Genomic DNA, 15,997 nt, shown 5'->3' on the forward strand with positions numbered 1-15,997 from the left:
GTGTTTGAATACTACTATGCGATATCGATCGAAATTATCCGTCTTCGTCGTTATGATGGTTAATAAATGACAACTATGAATGTTTCGCAGGTACCATGAGCCGTAAACCGGAGGAGAAGAATAAAAGTCTATCGACCAACTCACTCATTACAACGCCACACGCCACCAAGGCCTCCAAGCAGCTTAATAAATCCACATCTTTACCGCGCAATACGAATAAAGGCGCAGGATGGTTAAATATAAAAAGTAAAATATCCCGCGCCTAAATTAGGCGGCCATTTATGCTAGTCTTTTAAGGGGGTTTTCTGGTTTTGAGAGGCGAATTCAGGCATATTTTTAGGAATTTTTTTATGCATAAAAATTAAGACTCCCTTTATGTTCCTGGAATAGCTGATTAAAGTCGCTACATAATGCACAATTTAATGTATACTCATATATAATCTTTTTGTCCTTCAACCTTACGCCATCTTGAGATACTAAACATCAAGCATATAAGGCTAGGTCTACAATAGTGTTTTAAGCTTTAGTGTTTTAAGTCTTAAGAAATTGACAAATCACAATAGATTATTCTTTTATAATTCGATTGTGATTGGTCTTTTAGTCCTAGCTTACAATAATGTCAAAAATAAATACATAAATTTAATACATTTATTTAATACATAAAGTCAAAAATAAATATATAAATAGATGTTTTAAGCCTTAAACCTTAAGAAATACTCGAGGTTTAAGGCTTAAAACGTCTATTTATGTATTTATTTTTGACATTAGTAGCCTTATGTGTCTTGATGTTTAGTATATCAAGATGGCATAAAGTTGAAGGACAGAAAGATTATATATGAGTACACATTAAATTGCGCGTTATGTAGCGACTTTAATCAGCTATTCCAGGAACATAAAGGGATTCTCTTTATGTTCCTGGAATAGCTGATTTAAGTCGCTGTATAACGCACAATTTAATATATACTCATATATAATCTTTCTGTGAAACCAAGCCATACCTGTAGGATTAGGACTAGATTGATGTTTAGTGTTATTGTTGTAGAACAATATATATTATACATATATACATATATTTCGAAAAAAATAAAATAAATTTTTTTCCAGGCCATAAAGGCAACTTTCCTCTTCTTCAAAAACTTCATTCTATAATGTTCTGTGCTTTCAAGCGATTGGAGAATCCCTCCAATCTTTAAACAAATGTTTCTAGAATGTTTCGTTTCTATGGAACAGGATTTATTTCCCCTCTGACCGTTAGTTTCGTTTTGAATGTTATACAAAACGTTCATGACCTTGAAGAAGGAAAAAATCGATTTGTTGAAGCCTCAAAACTAGAAAACCCCCTTAATTCGTAATATATATAAACCCCTTTAATGTAATTTGTAAATTCGCGTTATGTGCGTTAAATTGTATCATTATTCATATTGTAACGATACGATTAATGTATCGATATTTAACGCATATAACGCGATTTAATATATATTCTATATATTCTATAACTTATATATATTCTTTCTGTCCCTTAAGCAGGGTCTACAATGAGAATTTAAGCTCTAAGCCTTAAGAAATTGACCAATTACAGTCGATTATTCTCCTCACATTCGACTGTGATTAGTCAATTTTTTAAGATTTAGAACTTAAAGCACCTATTGTAGACCAGGACTTATAGGTCTTGATGTTTAATGTTATTGTTCTAAATTTATGTTCTAAATGTATGTACGTTCTAAAAATAAAATATTCTATGTATAACTCATGAATCTCTGTCATGTATAAAAAACATTTTAATTGTCATAATTGTCTGTCATAATAAATAAAAAACATTTTTAATTGTCACTAAACACTTCTCTAAATATCAATTAAATCCAGTAAAACTTGTAAGGGAAGCGTTGAGAAGTCGAATCAAATTCTAGAGACGATGACATAGGATATGGTAATATACTGCTATAAGGAAATCTCAGGAGATGCAAACAGGGAGATGGTGGACCATCTCTCTGTTACATACATAGATGTTTCGTGTGTAAGATTTGATCAAAATTATAGAACAGGTAATAAGTAATCTATTGATTAATTCCCTTCTTTGTTCTCTCTGAAACTTCTCTCCGTTAACGAGATTCAAATAGTAACTATAATATTAAGCTTAATGAAACTATGAGAATCCAAATTTTACATAATAGTTTAGTTTTATAAAAAGGATATCACATGAATTGTTAATCATTTTGTGTGTGTGTGTGTGTGTGTGTGTGTGTGTGTGTGTGTGTGTGTGTGTGTGTGTGTGTGTGTGCACATGCGTGCGTACAAGCATGTTAAACATGCGCAAGTGTGTGCTACTCATCAGTTAGATGGAAGAATGAATTGGCAGGTTGCGGATAGACAGATATAGTGTATAGATGACTGGAAGGCAAAATGATAGAAGGAGCTATGTACATTTGATTGCAATCTCAAATATATTGAAATTCTGTTCCATAGAAAAGTCATCATTCCATAATTTTATATAGTTTGTCCCAACAACACAATGATGTTCCACACAATATAAATATCATTCCTATATATGCATCTAAAAGGAAAATTATTAAAGTGATTGATTGTAACATTTTTCCTGGTGGAAAAGTTTGAAAGTTATTTATGTTTACTTACTTTTATGTACCTTCTGCTCACCTAAGAACCAGCCTGTGATTGCGGTGAATATAAAAGTAAGAGAATTTGAAACTGGCACAGCTAGAGATATGTCAGTATTCTGTAGAATTAAGAAATACAGCACTGAACCGCATTGATTGAGAACAAAGGGCAGCATATACTGAAATATAAAGGAAGAAAATCAATTCTAAACACCATTTACAACATCGGTTTACAAGGAAATTATTACTCATGATGAAACAAACCTTTACGTTGGTAGCAAGGAATACAAGTTCCTTGATAAATTGCCCATAAATGGATGTGGCCTTGACATTCTCCAAGCCTCCTGCACCTTTCTTCATAAATGGATTTGTCATGCCCCAGAGAACTGCCACGAGACACAAATATATCACAGACTCTGCAATACAAATCAAAATTTAGCAAGTATTGGTCAATCATGAATTTTAATTTTTGCTCGTTGCATTCTCAAAGTTAATTTGTTAAATGAGTAAAGAAAACGAATAAATAAAATATTAAGAAAACAAATCTTACCAATAGTAACTGCCATCCTTGTCAATTGACAATTAACGAAATTATAATACACTTCGTGAATGTTTACATCTAACAAACGGATTTTCAAACGAATCAATCACTTCACTCAATTATGGCTATGGGCCGTTTATCGTCCAGCCTCCTACGCCAAATGTTAGTATCTGTCATCTTCTTCTCAGTTATGGCTATGGACTAACCTAAGGCCTGTCTCCTATGCCAGATAGGTTCAAAATAGGTTCATGATAAATTAAGTTTACAAAAAAATATGTGGTACAGTGTAGTATTATATATATATAGGTGGAATAAAAAGGACAGAGGATCCAAATTCGCTCTTGTAAAAATTGGACTATGGCAGCCAGGAACCGGTGTTGTTTCGACGACAGGAATCATCAGATCTTGCGATGTAGGAATAAGCTCACGTCGCACTTGGTCGCACTGGAAAATAGTCGGGAATCCATTGGCATCATGTCATTAACGATGACATCAGAATCACAATTGCTGGTAGACAACGACTCTACTCGGCGCTATAAGTGTCGGTCCACAACAGGTATTTTAAGCCTTAAATTTTAAAAAATTGAACCAAACACAGTCGAATATGAGGAGAATAATTAACTGTGATTGGTCAATTTCTTAAAGCTTAAGGCTTAAAATACCTATTGTGGACCGACAACGGCACTCAGAAAGGCAGGGGTCAATAAGCAAGAGAAACAAGGATAGAAAGATACTCGCGATCGTAGCAAGCGTTAAGTGGAACTCACTTAGATTAACGAACGAAAGACTATAGACATGCGACGCTAGCGGCGCAGCATAATGAAAACTACTTTTACACTTTCAGATTATAAAGCCTGGCTGCCATAGGACGCAGTTTTCAACGCTACCTGTGCTTGGCTCCAGATGTGGCCGACTAAATAAGTGACGTCTGGAGGAGTGGGGATGTGCATGCATATATACCACACACTGTTGTACATAATATGCATCCCGTTTCTCATGACGTCATCCATTTAGTTCGGCCGTATTCGGGGATTATTGCAGATGGCGTTAGATGTAAGCGAGGACATTTACAAGGCGGGAGTTCGGACCCCCTGCTCGTCCCATCACTCAGTCGAGTCTCGCGAGAACAGTCGAGCGGTCCTTACGTGTTTTATGCGCGTGCTCGCGGGGCCTTTGTTCATTGCTAAACCGTATATTTTTTTGTTAAGTCGTTCCGCCTCGGTAGAGCGTGTATAAACTTGATTTATTGTCATAACTAATCTCGATACTGGCGATGGAAACGAGCCGTTGAGCTGTCCGCAACCATAATTGAGAACAAGAACAACCTTCCAAGTCTGACGTTTAGGAAAATATAATAGCAGTAGCAATATTAAAATATATTGCGCATAATATGTGTACCGCCTATGACTTATCTTAGCTCCTGACACTTACAATAACGATAATTAATAACGTTACTCAAATTTGGTATGTATATTTTGTAACTGGCTCCGTGACTGACATATTTGACATTACGAAGGATTGTTAATGTTAATATTAGGTTACATCGCATTTATGAATAATAATAGATTAACACTTGTAATATATTTTTGCGAATAATTGTTACATTAAGTATGTTTACCATTTTCAGGAAACGACAGGTCGAACATGATGGATCCTAGCACATTAATGACAAATGAGAATTTATTTAAATTGCAATGTTTAATTAAAACCACTGAGATAGAGCATAGTGTGCAATGCAAACTCGGAAGGAAATTGTTTTTAGCTCTGGCAACTAACAATTCTGACATTATTCTCTATTTGAAAAGAGAACCTTCTTGTTTACCTGTGATTAAAAGGATACCTTGGTTTCAAGCACCGCATAAACAAATTGCTGCTTTTTGTTTTGATCCATGCGGTGCTTGGTTATTGTGTGTAACATTAGATGGTTCCTTGTATATAATTCCTGCCTTAGCTCTAGTTGGAGAGAGTCAAGCTATCGACAAGAAATGGAAAACCGACGATGTGACTTATATCCCTTTTATAAATTCTCAACTTTCTCATCTCAGGTACTTGTCTCATATAAATAACAAAATTATATGTAATAATTAATTATGAAGAATGAATATACTTTTGATACTTGAACAATCATATATTTGTTCAGCTTGAGTCTCTGGTACATTAAGTTAGAATTAAATTTATATATTTTTTGTTAATCTCTTAATATGATTATAGAAAAACAGGATTTATAACTATTCTATTTTTACATTTTCAGACCAACCACTATTATATGGTGGAAGGATTCAAAAATGTCTGTCGACATAGGTATCATAGGAACCGAGTGTGGAGCAATTATACTTATAAATCTCTCCAATGGTCAACAAGCAGGTATAACGTACATCAGTGGAAGTATTAACAGTTTACAAGTCTGCCAAAGTGAAAGCAATGAGGGCACGTCTCTCTTGATAACTAATAAACTTCAGCAACAGTGGCGTTTGATTTTGGAACAATACACGTATAATTTTTTACGCAATACTGAAAACAAGGAGTCTCATAGTGATGTGAATTTAAATGGCACTATTTATGATAACGTAGAAGTCTCTATTCCTAATAAGTCTAAGTTACAAGAACTCAAGCAGCTTTCTGTCGAAAAGTTGGCGATTCTCAAGCAGAAGTTGATTGAAACTAAAAATCAAACGTTGAAAGAGAATAGTTTACAATCTCATGGTAAGTATACAATAATTATCTCAATTGTATGTATATGCTCACCTCTGTTTTAGTATTCTGTTTATCAGATATTGAATGTTATATTAACAATTCAAATTATATGTATATGTAGTGACTATACATATTAATGTTACAGATAGTACGAATAAATTAAATGGTAGTGGAATTTCCGCTAATGCAGAAACATCGTCAGAATCTAAGTTAGGTCTTATTGGTCCAGAACCGATACTGAAAGATACTTTTCTCTCTTTGCAATATGACAGAGAAGGTCGGCAATTGTATACATGTTACCATCCTATTACCAGTCATATCACAGTAAGACAAAAGTTTCACAATATAATAAATTAGCATAAGAATATACCTGAATAAACTTTTAATATTGAATGACATTCTGATTATGTTTGGCTGATCTGTTTTCCAGTAATATAGAAATAGATATATAGATTATTTATTTCAGGTACATGGTCCAGATTTAGCAGTGGTACCTTTATCGATACACAAAGTATTCGATTGCGAAACCGTTCTACTAGCGCACAAATTCTTTTTTGTTACTGATATTAGTCAACATGTGATATACATAATATCCGACCAATTGTCTGAGATTCATATAAATGGAGACAGCGAATTTAATTCCGAGTCTGTAATCGGAGTTTTTTCATTTAAGAGCAGCAAAGAAGTAATACGCGCGGTATATAAAGTAACAAAGTTTAACAATGTGATATCGAAAAAAGTCTTTCAAGAAATTGAGAGTAAATGTACTTTAACGAAGAATGTAAAGGACGCCAATGTAGAAATACCCACTCTGGATGCCTGCATAATTGTTACGAATCGTTGCGTATACGAAGTTATTTTAAGGTCAGTACCCTTAAGGTTCTTCTCCGAATAAATTACGCAATTTCGGTCATTGAATCCATTTTTTATCGTAGGAAATCGTTCCTGTCGGTTTTCATGGAGCTGGTATTGAAGAAAAATGAACTGGAGAAAGCAGGAAAATTAGCAACAATTTTTGGACTAAACGGACAACACTTTTTGGAGTATGCCGGCGATATGTTTCTGTCGAATAAAGAATTCTCACGTGCAGTAGCCTCTTACAAAATTTCCAAGGTGAAGATCCAGCTATTTTAAGTTTTGCAAGATATATAAACTACATACGAGATCCCATTCGTCGAGAATACTTAAATTGTGATTGATACTAATCTTCTCTTTATTACCTCTATTTCAGTGTAAATTATTGAAGAGTGTATTAAAGTTCGCGTCAGTTGGTCATACCTCAGAACTATTGAGTTGCCTTACTCACTGCTTATTAACACCAGCCATTATCGAGATGCATATCGCCACAAGGATACATCTGTCCAATTTATGTGTGCTCGCCTTTATCGAAATGACTCTAAGGGTTTGGTCCGAGCAATCTAAAGCAATTTATAAAGAGTTTTTGTAAGTTGTAACTCACAATGCAATCCCATCGTTTGAAACAACATACTTCTATATCTTGGAGATTATCGAAGATATTTCAACGCACTCTTTTGTATATCTCATCTTGCTGATACAGTGTATACCCTATTTTTATGTTACAGATACTTTTTATCTACGAATACGTTTTATGACGAATTGTTGGCTATCAATATAGCTGGTCAAACTTATCTCTGGGAAGTGTTGCATCATTTAGCTACGCAGAGGAGTCTGTACGGCCAGATGTTGGATATTCTTATGAAGGCGGTGCAAACGTTTGGCATAAACGACTTTCATCCAAAATCATGTAATGTGTACATATACATAGTCGTGTACACGTGTGAATGCACACTTCTCAGGCAGTCACGAGCAGTCGTGTAGCACTGAAGTGACGTGCCGAATTTAATACAGATTTGCATTTCAGATGGCTTGCTCATATGTTTAAGTGAATCTGGTCTGATGCAAGCGATGTTATTGAACCACGATTTAACTAGGTCCCATATGTTATTCATACGCAATAGCCTGCGGGACTCGCAAATTTTTGTGCTTCAGGTGAGAAATCTTAACTCTACGGTGTTTTCGAGAGACCTTCGTTTCACACTTTTGTTAGTCGTTATAATCTGACAACACGAAAATCGATCTTCAAGCGATTATGCAAATGAAATTTAACACGTCGAAATATTTTTTTGTAGAGATTAGTAACACTGTACGATCCAACGAATCCAGTATTACGAGCTATGCTAATGAAGTGTAAGGAACGCCATAAAGTGACATCTCATAGTCGACGATCTAGTCAGTGTGATCCTATAGACGTTACGGATATTATTGTGAGTAATAAGTTAGACGCGCGGTATGTCTTAAATTCAAGTCGTCAAATAGAAATTATGGAAATAGTCGAATAATCGCAAATCCGCGCAGACGTGAATTTAAGGACGCCGTGAATGCAATTATTGTACACATCTATGTATTTCATACGAGGGTAGTTCGAAAAATTCTCGGCCTGACATATGTTTTCCTGTGTGTTTATTCATTTTCTTAATAACGAAAAACATTTTGCAGGATCAGTCGAATACGCTTATAGAGGAGATAATAGAAACGTTTATATTAGTCCTATTGACACTTATTCATAAGAAACGGGTATTAAATCCGAGCTGCAAACCTATCTTTCTGTATGATAAGCAATTACCAGAAATAAGCAAGGTAACTCCTGAACTTTCTCACTTAGCATATCAGAAAATAATTTCTTATTATCGATTGCAACTACAAAATGTTAAATCTCCCGGGCAGGGACACTTGGAGATGACTCCGCATGTTAACTTTAAAAAGAGAGTACTGAGCACTGGATTTTCTCACGTTGCTCTCATTAGGAACGCTAATGTCTACACTTGGGGTAGTTCGGTGCAAGGTTGCTTAGGTAATGCACAGTCTCCCTTGACCCTTCCTTCCCATCGAACTTCTCTCGCTCAACTTTTTGCAATAATCACCAGGTATTGGCCCGTGCGTGCTGCGGTACGGCGCACCTCACGCTTTGTGCTTTTTCCGGAGCATGGAAATACAAGTGTTTAGTGTATCGTGCGGACACTGTCACACTTTAGCGGTCACCAACAATGGGATATACTCTTGGGGGGCCAGTCAGTTCGGGCAGTTGGGTCTCGGCAAGGTGTTGCAGTGTTCGAGTCCAGAATTGGTCACTTCACTGGCACAAGAGATAATCGTCGACGCTGTGGCCGGGCAGTATCATTCGATAGCACTGACTGCGGATGGTAGAGTGTTCACGTGGGGCTGGGGCGTCCACGGCCAATTGGGCCATGGTAGTACCGACGAGAAAAGTATACCGACTTTGGTCACGTCTCTGCTCGGCGTCGTGGTTTGTCACATCAGCGCCGGTTATGCACACACCTTGGCATTGTCCGTGGACGGCGTGGTGTACGCTTTCGGATGTAACGTACTGGGCCAATTAGGAATAGGTAGTAACAACAAAAGCTCGATCCCGATGAAGGTATCGTTGCCGGAAGGAATCAGGCTCATCAGTACCGGATACTTTCACAATGTAAGCGAGTAAACGAGATTTACTTCTTCTCATTGTCGTCACACGAGTAACGAGCTTTTGAAGCTTCCGCCATTTTTGAATAGACAACGACAGTCTCATGTATACACTTTCTGCGTTCACAGCTAGTTGTCAGTAATACGAACAAGTTGTACACATGGGGTGCAAGTCCCCAAGCTCTCAGATTACAAGCGCAAGCGCAAAAGAAGAGTCGCATACTGGAGCAACAAGACGCTGGTGAGAAAAGGAACAAGGCTTCGGACCACTCGGAGAAAATGCCAAACAGCAGCCTGAATCTAGATGAAGAGGTGAAGGAGTTCCTGGAAGATGACGTACAAACCAAGCCGGCACAAACAGAAGCGATTACTTCCGACGCAGAGATACGAAGGAAATTGTCCGAAAACGCAAATTTGAGGAATCTAAACATCGGTTTCATCGAAGAGGATCAAACACACCTAACGCCATCCGTAGTGGATACAAGCCTGGTGAAGGGTCAAATTGCTCAGGTTTGTGAACAAGTTTATTAAAAAATCAACAACTTTTTGGATCCATGAAAGAGCGATATTAAATTAAAGAAATTAAACGTTCTTCAACCGAACCGAAGAATTCACTATTGATTTTTTCCATTTTCTCTTGCTCTTCCTCTGTCTTTCTCGTTTCATTTAAAATAGGTAATAAACAACCTCTGATCGATTTTTCAGATATCAGCTGGCTGTCATCACAACGCACTGATAACTAAAGATGGCTTTTTGTATACATGGGGCCGTAATTTTGACGGCCAAATAGGTAACGGTATGAGACGGGACGTGTCAATTCCGACGCCTTTGTATTATAATTCAGCCTGTATCTTTGCACAAATACCTCCTAGGCACAATGATTTTAAGAGAGTGCAAAATCGGCAGGACTTGGACAATAGTGCTAAGTCGAACGATTCGTCAAATAATGGGAACGTGTCTGAGACGAATGGCAATGTCTCTGACGCGTCCAAGTCGACAAATACGGAACACGCTGCTCCGAATAGAGAGAGAATCAATCCCGTCATTAACACCGTTGCGATCGCCTGCGGATACGATTATACGGTCGCGATACAACCAGGTTACGAAGAAAGCGATATCTCGAGAATTCACGATGTTTTCACGAATATAATATATAACTCGAATTCGTTACGAATATAATTGATATATAATCCTCAAGATATATTAACCTTTAAAGTATAAGTATCGTGTAATCTTCTAGGAGGTACGGTGCTAGCTTGGGGTAACAACAGCAGAGCGCAATTGGGCCGTATCCCTGCGAGAGAGACTCGCGAAACCGACGAGAAGCTCGTGCTGCTGAAATCGTCGAAGCGAGTGGTGCGACTTCCCCATACGATGCACGTGGTTCTGGACGTTCCCAGTCAAGTACCCGGCATCTCGACCCCAGTGATATCCTACCAAACCCACGATACGTCTCCTCTCGCCGGATTCGTTTGTCCTTTGAGCGTGATCGAGAAAACGCCGGGGGAACTGACGCTCCATTATGTTCTCGAACAGTTCTACGGCTTGTATTGCTCCACCAGTGTCATGGAAAAGGTTCGTCGATCGTTGCGTTAAGTCACATCTATTTTTCAAGTTCCAATCCATTTTTAATTGTACACGCCTTGTATAATTGCAAGATTATAACAGAGTGGTGGTATAAGAGTTCATAAGTGCGTTTCTTAACGCTTTTACTTGAAAACAACTTCAAGATGACTGCTTCCGAAAATGATAAAAAAGAGAACATACGAGACCATGAGAATTAAGTTATTGTTAAGTCAATATTATTAAATGGCTCTGTAATATCCGTGCTTTGGTTTCTCATCGGCTTTATGTGTTCTTTCTTGACAACTTCAAGACAAAGTCAATTTCTTCTGTTTTAGTGCATCGAGTTGGAGAATTATCAAGCTTGTTCTAAAATAGCTGCGTTAGACGGCAATATCCTGCCCGCATTTAATTACCAATTGAAAATGTTGCATAAATTGAGTCTTCAGTCGTCCGCGAATTATTTAACGATGGAAACGCAACAACACGAGACAACGACGACGGAGCCCGCAGGCAGGATCACGGGACGAAACGCGGACGCAACGAGGGATTCCGTGTCGTCCCGCAACATCAAGAAGAATACTGAATTGTTCAACAAACAAGCGGAGAAGAATCTCATGGAATCCTTGGAGGATAGCATGGCGAAAAGCTGGGCGAAGATTCCCACGAGCAGGTCGTTGAATAATCTGCAGACGCTCGCGCAAGAGTTGTACACTTTCGACTGTCAAGGGGGCTTAGAGGAATTGTGCAGAAATCAGAGAAACGAGGACCCGTCGGCGATCGTAAACGCGGATTATTCTGACGTCGAATCAAACGTGAACGAAAACGAGCAGCAAGAGTGGATCGAGAATTTTATATTTAACGAGAACGATCTGCTGCCGCAGTGTAAGAACGATGCACACAGCTCAGCGCAAAGTCTAACTCGCACGGACACGATGTCAAGTGTGAATAACAATCAACCATCAGGTCAGCGCGACAATGCGTATAAAGAGAGGACCGTGCTTTCTGACAGAGCGTCGTCGCGTTCGCAGAGGAATTACGTCATCAATGAGACTATCAAGGCGCTCAAGTTTTACCTGAGCAACATCGGCAGTGAAGCGAATACTACCAAGTGCGAGTTGCTGCAGAGCGCCATTGATTTCTGGGTCGAGCACAATTTACCGATGCAGAGTTTGGAGAACATTTTCCTCGAACACTTACATATTATTTATTACCCGCTTGGATTGCTACTGTTTTGGTAAGTTGATGCCGCGGGAGCACCCCAGTTACATCCAATCACAGCGACCTGTGTCGGTTTCTCTTCACTTGAGATCGAGAGAAAAATGCAGCAAAACAAGCTGCATTTCAAGTTGCTTGATACTGTTTTACTTCCGTAAAAGCGCGACGCAAACGAAACGTCCGTAACGGTAAGACGTTCACGGAAATATGCGGCTGCTCGAAAGATGGCAAAAGATTATAGAAAATAATAGCCGTTAAATTACTGATTGTTTTTAAATATATAAAAAAAACTTCCTTCAATTTTCAGCTAAAATTACGGCATTATTTCCTTTCCAACTCAATACTTTAAGACAGACAAAGTTCATATAGGATAAGATTGAGAGTAATTCTGACATTTTTTGCAGTCAAAATGCGATAGGAAGATACCTGGACGCAAATAAGTACAGCAACATGGAGGACAAGAGTTTCTGCGTGGTCGATTTGTTTTCAGTGAAGTTCTGCCTTCAAGTACTGTCCTTGTTGTTACAGCATATAGATCAAGGTTATTGTCCCGAGAAATCTTAACTCGCGAAATATCGTGAATTCAATCGGTCTAACGAACAATCGCAACGTTTCAGACGAGATCATGCCCGAATACATCAAAATTTTCTCCTGTCTAATGGCCGACAATTATGGCGCACCTTTGAACGGATATCCGGGGGCGAGCGGAAATAATAGCCCGGAGCAGATGATGGAGGGGATTATCAATACGATATTTTCTGAAATGGAGGATTCTAGATTGTTCGCGCATATTAAGGTAATCTGTCGACTAAGACATTTTTTTAATATAGAATATCCAGGTTTGGATAATAAATAGTCACTCAGTTAAAAGTTAAGTTAAGAAAGTTAATAACTTAACACGTTTGCTACCACCGCCGCACATATGCGGCGTCCCGATTTTTGTATCTGAGCCCACCGCCGCAGATGTGTGATGCGTATTCTTTATCAGTTTATGATAACGTATTGCAATAAATTTGGAAATGATCAATATTATTGAGCTAAAAAACAAAATAGATGTAGGATGTCCTTGGTTTAGAGATTATTACATTTTTATGTTATAAATATATCCTAAAAAGATCCATGTCAATTGGGGACATATTCTAACAAAAAACACCTTGGGTTGCGGCGCAAGATTTTCTTCTTAGATCCTGGTAGCGAACGTGTTAATAAATTACGAACTTATCAAAACTTGTTTTTATATAAGTTAAAATAATTTATCGATATTATAAATGAAAAATCAGATGCCAGCCAAATTTTTTTGCCTCTTCGAGAACCAGTATTCTTTTCTTGTGCGGAATCCTGACTACAAAACATTCGGTACTTTCTTACAATAGACTACTTTTTCTTTATTCAGCATAAAATTTGACCCACGATTAAAAGAGTTAATGAGACAAATATTGTATACATAGCTTTGCAACTTTTAACTTAACTTGGTGAAAAGTAAAAATGAATTTACCCAATCCTGAGAATATCATGTGGCTCATCCTGCATATTATACGAAACTTACCATGTTGCAACAGGACTCGGATGCTGTGCATCGTTTGCTCATGACAGAGGAGGATAGTATGATATTCACTTGTGGACATCACTTCCCGATGTCTGTTTACAACACAGAGATAATCTCGACAATGGAGACCGAACTGCTGACGTCCCCGTCGTTGGTTCTTCCATGTACGTCGCAATACTTAGGGAATATGTATTCTCGCACTTCCACACCGGAGATTCTGTGCCCGTTGTGCATAGTCAGGGCATTGAGAGCAACGGTGAAGAAGAATTAGAGCAGTGAAAGTATTCGAAGTATTACAGCCGCGTATCTCTATCAGTAAGAGAGAGAGAGAGAGAGAGAGTTTCCTTGGATAAAATTATATATATATATATATATATATATAATTATATATATATATAAATATATATATATATATACCAAAGATGACCAATGCACTTCTAAATAGTTTCATAATTATATCGATATTTATTCGACACGTTGACTGCCACGTTGATTCTCATTGATTATCCCAAAGCTTAAGCCCGTTGCATTGGTGTTTTTATTCGATGAACTCGTAGGATGTAGACATCTAAGTTCACATTCGAAGAAAACGAAAGTACATCACAATTCTATTTACATTTAGGACTTTAGCCGGATGGCTACTTTGTGAGATCAAGATAACGTTTTATCCCTTGAGTTTTTATATCTCAAGTAATGCACAATGGACTGTTTTGTGTCTGTCTTGAATTAAAAAGTTGTTCTGTTTGTGATTGATGACAAATTGCTCTATATAATAAAGAAAATAATAACTTAGACAAAGCTTTAGGAGTAGACGTAGGATGTAGAACATTGTTTTAAACGTTACAAGTCAACCATTCTCCTAAGCATTTTGCTAAGACTCTTGCTCTACACGATCTCGCACAATTTCTTTTTTCTTGATGATTTCGCTATTGCAAAATAACAAGATTAATGCCTTTTTCCATCCATCGTCGATTAAACCTTAACTTCAAGTTCTTCGAATCTTTGTCCGATAAAAGCTTAAACTTGAATTCAAGTTTAATCGACGTTGATAGAAACGAGCACAAGTCAAGTTTGTGATTAATAACGCGCATGTTTGGCTCGCAGAAACGCAACCGTCTAGGAGACACATTATTGCAACGCAATAGGTCAACACATTCGTCGATGTAGCATATAAAGCGCAATGACTATATCAGTGGTCGCGAACGCATTGACTAAAATTTAAGCAATCATAAATGCGGTGAAAAATGCAATTTACAGTGCATATATTCGTTAGCTCGTTTTATTGGCTCTCTGTTGACTGTATATTTAATTTGTCGTATGTAAGAAAGTTACATCTAATATATAAGTTAATGAGACGCGGCAATGTAGTGCCGATCGTGTCGGTGACCTCCATGACAGTCACATGTTAACGATGTTAAAAAAAATTTTAAAGATATAGGAAAATTATTAGACAAATATCTCACTGTGCTAGAGAATAGTAGTTACCTTATTTGACACTGTAACACACTGTGATTGACATTGTCTCTTCCTCGAGCATGAACTTACCCTTAAGGAAAATGATGAGGGATGTCATAGAAATAGATTCAGAGTTTGTATGAATTTCATTGCATAGAATGTATTAATTAAATCAGACAAATTTGCGCTAGTACAGAAAGAATATTTGTTTTTTTAGGGAGAAAAAGAGAGAGAGAGAGAAAAAAAGAATGAGCGAATGAACAAATTGCGTTATTTATTATACGTTCAAACTGAATTTTCTCTTAAACGTTTGACAAAATAACAATGAGATACATGTATACATATATATATTCTCATATATATTTGTCTAAACTTTATGGTGGTAGAAATAGAATCGTATATTCTCTACCGTTTCACGATACAATTTAAAGTATTAGTTGAGGAATGAATTTTCTTTATTGACGTGGACACTTACGTGTATTAGTGCTGTAAAAAAGAATAGATTATTTTTCGAACGTATAAAATATGAAGTATAATATTTATGAATCAGATCTCTCTGTGATACTCTCACGATTATATTGATTTGTTCTTCATCTGTAATTCAATTCAACTTTTGCAACGAGAGAATGTTCGTTCTATACTTTTAGGCAATTCTTTGTAAATGCGATTTTCGTAGCCAATCACGTTGATAGCTAAATATGCTTAGTAAAAATGAGTAATAAAAGTATATTGTTATTTATTTTATGGTGTGTATAAGATTGTATTATTCAGGAATACATTAGAGTGTATCCTTATATCAAACATTTATAGTTAAATAAAAAAAAACTAAATTGAATATGAACAAGATAAATTATCATGGAAATTACA

The 15,997-nt window shown here is 37.1% G+C and overlaps 3 protein-coding genes across 12 annotated transcripts in view; 2 read left to right on the forward strand and 1 right to left on the reverse strand.

Moving 5' to 3' along the window:
- The window catches only part of LOC106740754, a 90,632-nt gene extending 89,679 nt beyond the window's left edge, over nt 1-953 (forward strand). For both annotated transcript variants that reach the window (XM_014612089.1, XM_014612090.1), the window contains exon 8: nt 91-953. In XM_014612089.1, the coding sequence (XP_014467575.1) occupies nt 91-266 (176 nt within the window). In that variant the 3' untranslated portion in view covers nt 267-953. The remainder of the gene's footprint in view (nt 1-90) is intronic.
- Nucleotides 954-1,051: 98 nt separating this feature from the next.
- LOC106740755 (transmembrane protein 234 homolog) lies at nt 1,052-4,113 on the reverse strand. 8 transcript variants are annotated; one of them, XR_001374122.1, is made up of 6 exons: nt 3,816-3,914; nt 3,163-3,720; nt 2,877-3,028; nt 2,632-2,791; nt 2,422-2,551; nt 1,052-1,289 (listed from the first exon to the last, which is right to left on the reverse strand). XR_001374122.1 is itself a non-coding variant. In XM_014612093.1 (6 exons), the coding sequence occupies exons 3-6, from the start codon at nt 3,176-3,178 to the stop codon at nt 2,472-2,474; spliced, it is 408 nt and encodes a 135-aa protein (XP_014467579.1). In that variant the 5' UTR covers nt 3,179-3,373; nt 3,582-3,720; nt 3,816-3,914; the 3' UTR covers nt 2,231-2,471. The 8 variants fall into 8 exon arrangements, 7 of the variants coding, with proteins under 7 accessions (XP_014467579.1, XP_014467583.1, XP_014467582.1 ...); XM_014612093.1 differs by lacking the exon at nt 1,052-1,289 and having other exon boundaries at nt 2,231-2,551; nt 3,163-3,373; nt 3,582-3,720; XM_014612097.1 differs by lacking the exons at nt 1,052-1,289; nt 3,816-3,914 and adding an exon at nt 4,041-4,113 and having other exon boundaries at nt 2,231-2,551; nt 3,163-3,373.
- Nucleotides 4,114-4,218: 105 nt separating this feature from the next.
- On the forward strand, nt 4,219-15,997 carry LOC106740753. 2 transcript variants are annotated; one of them, XM_014612087.1, is made up of 20 exons: nt 4,219-4,617; nt 4,781-5,198; nt 5,405-5,856; nt 5,993-6,171; nt 6,314-6,711; nt 6,783-6,960; nt 7,079-7,290; nt 7,431-7,612; nt 7,730-7,857; nt 7,998-8,132; nt 8,365-8,505; nt 8,593-8,719; nt 8,793-9,355; nt 9,478-9,858; nt 10,054-10,447; nt 10,589-10,923; nt 11,250-12,148; nt 12,534-12,670; nt 12,747-12,925; nt 13,689-15,997. In XM_014612087.1, exons 2-20 carry the CDS (start codon nt 4,798-4,800, stop codon nt 13,944-13,946), a joined length of 5,679 nt encoding a protein of 1,892 aa, XP_014467573.1. In that variant the 5' UTR covers nt 4,219-4,617; nt 4,781-4,797; the 3' UTR covers nt 13,947-15,997. The 2 variants fall into 2 exon arrangements, with proteins under 2 accessions (XP_014467573.1, XP_014467574.1); XM_014612088.1 differs by having other exon boundaries at nt 10,054-10,138.

Source organism: Dinoponera quadriceps, unplaced genomic scaffold (assembly GCF_001313825.1).
Source record: "Dinoponera quadriceps isolate SergipeBrazil2010 unplaced genomic scaffold, ASM131382v1 scaffold453, whole genome shotgun sequence".
NCBI lineage: Eukaryota > Metazoa > Arthropoda > Insecta > Hymenoptera > Formicidae > Dinoponera > Dinoponera quadriceps.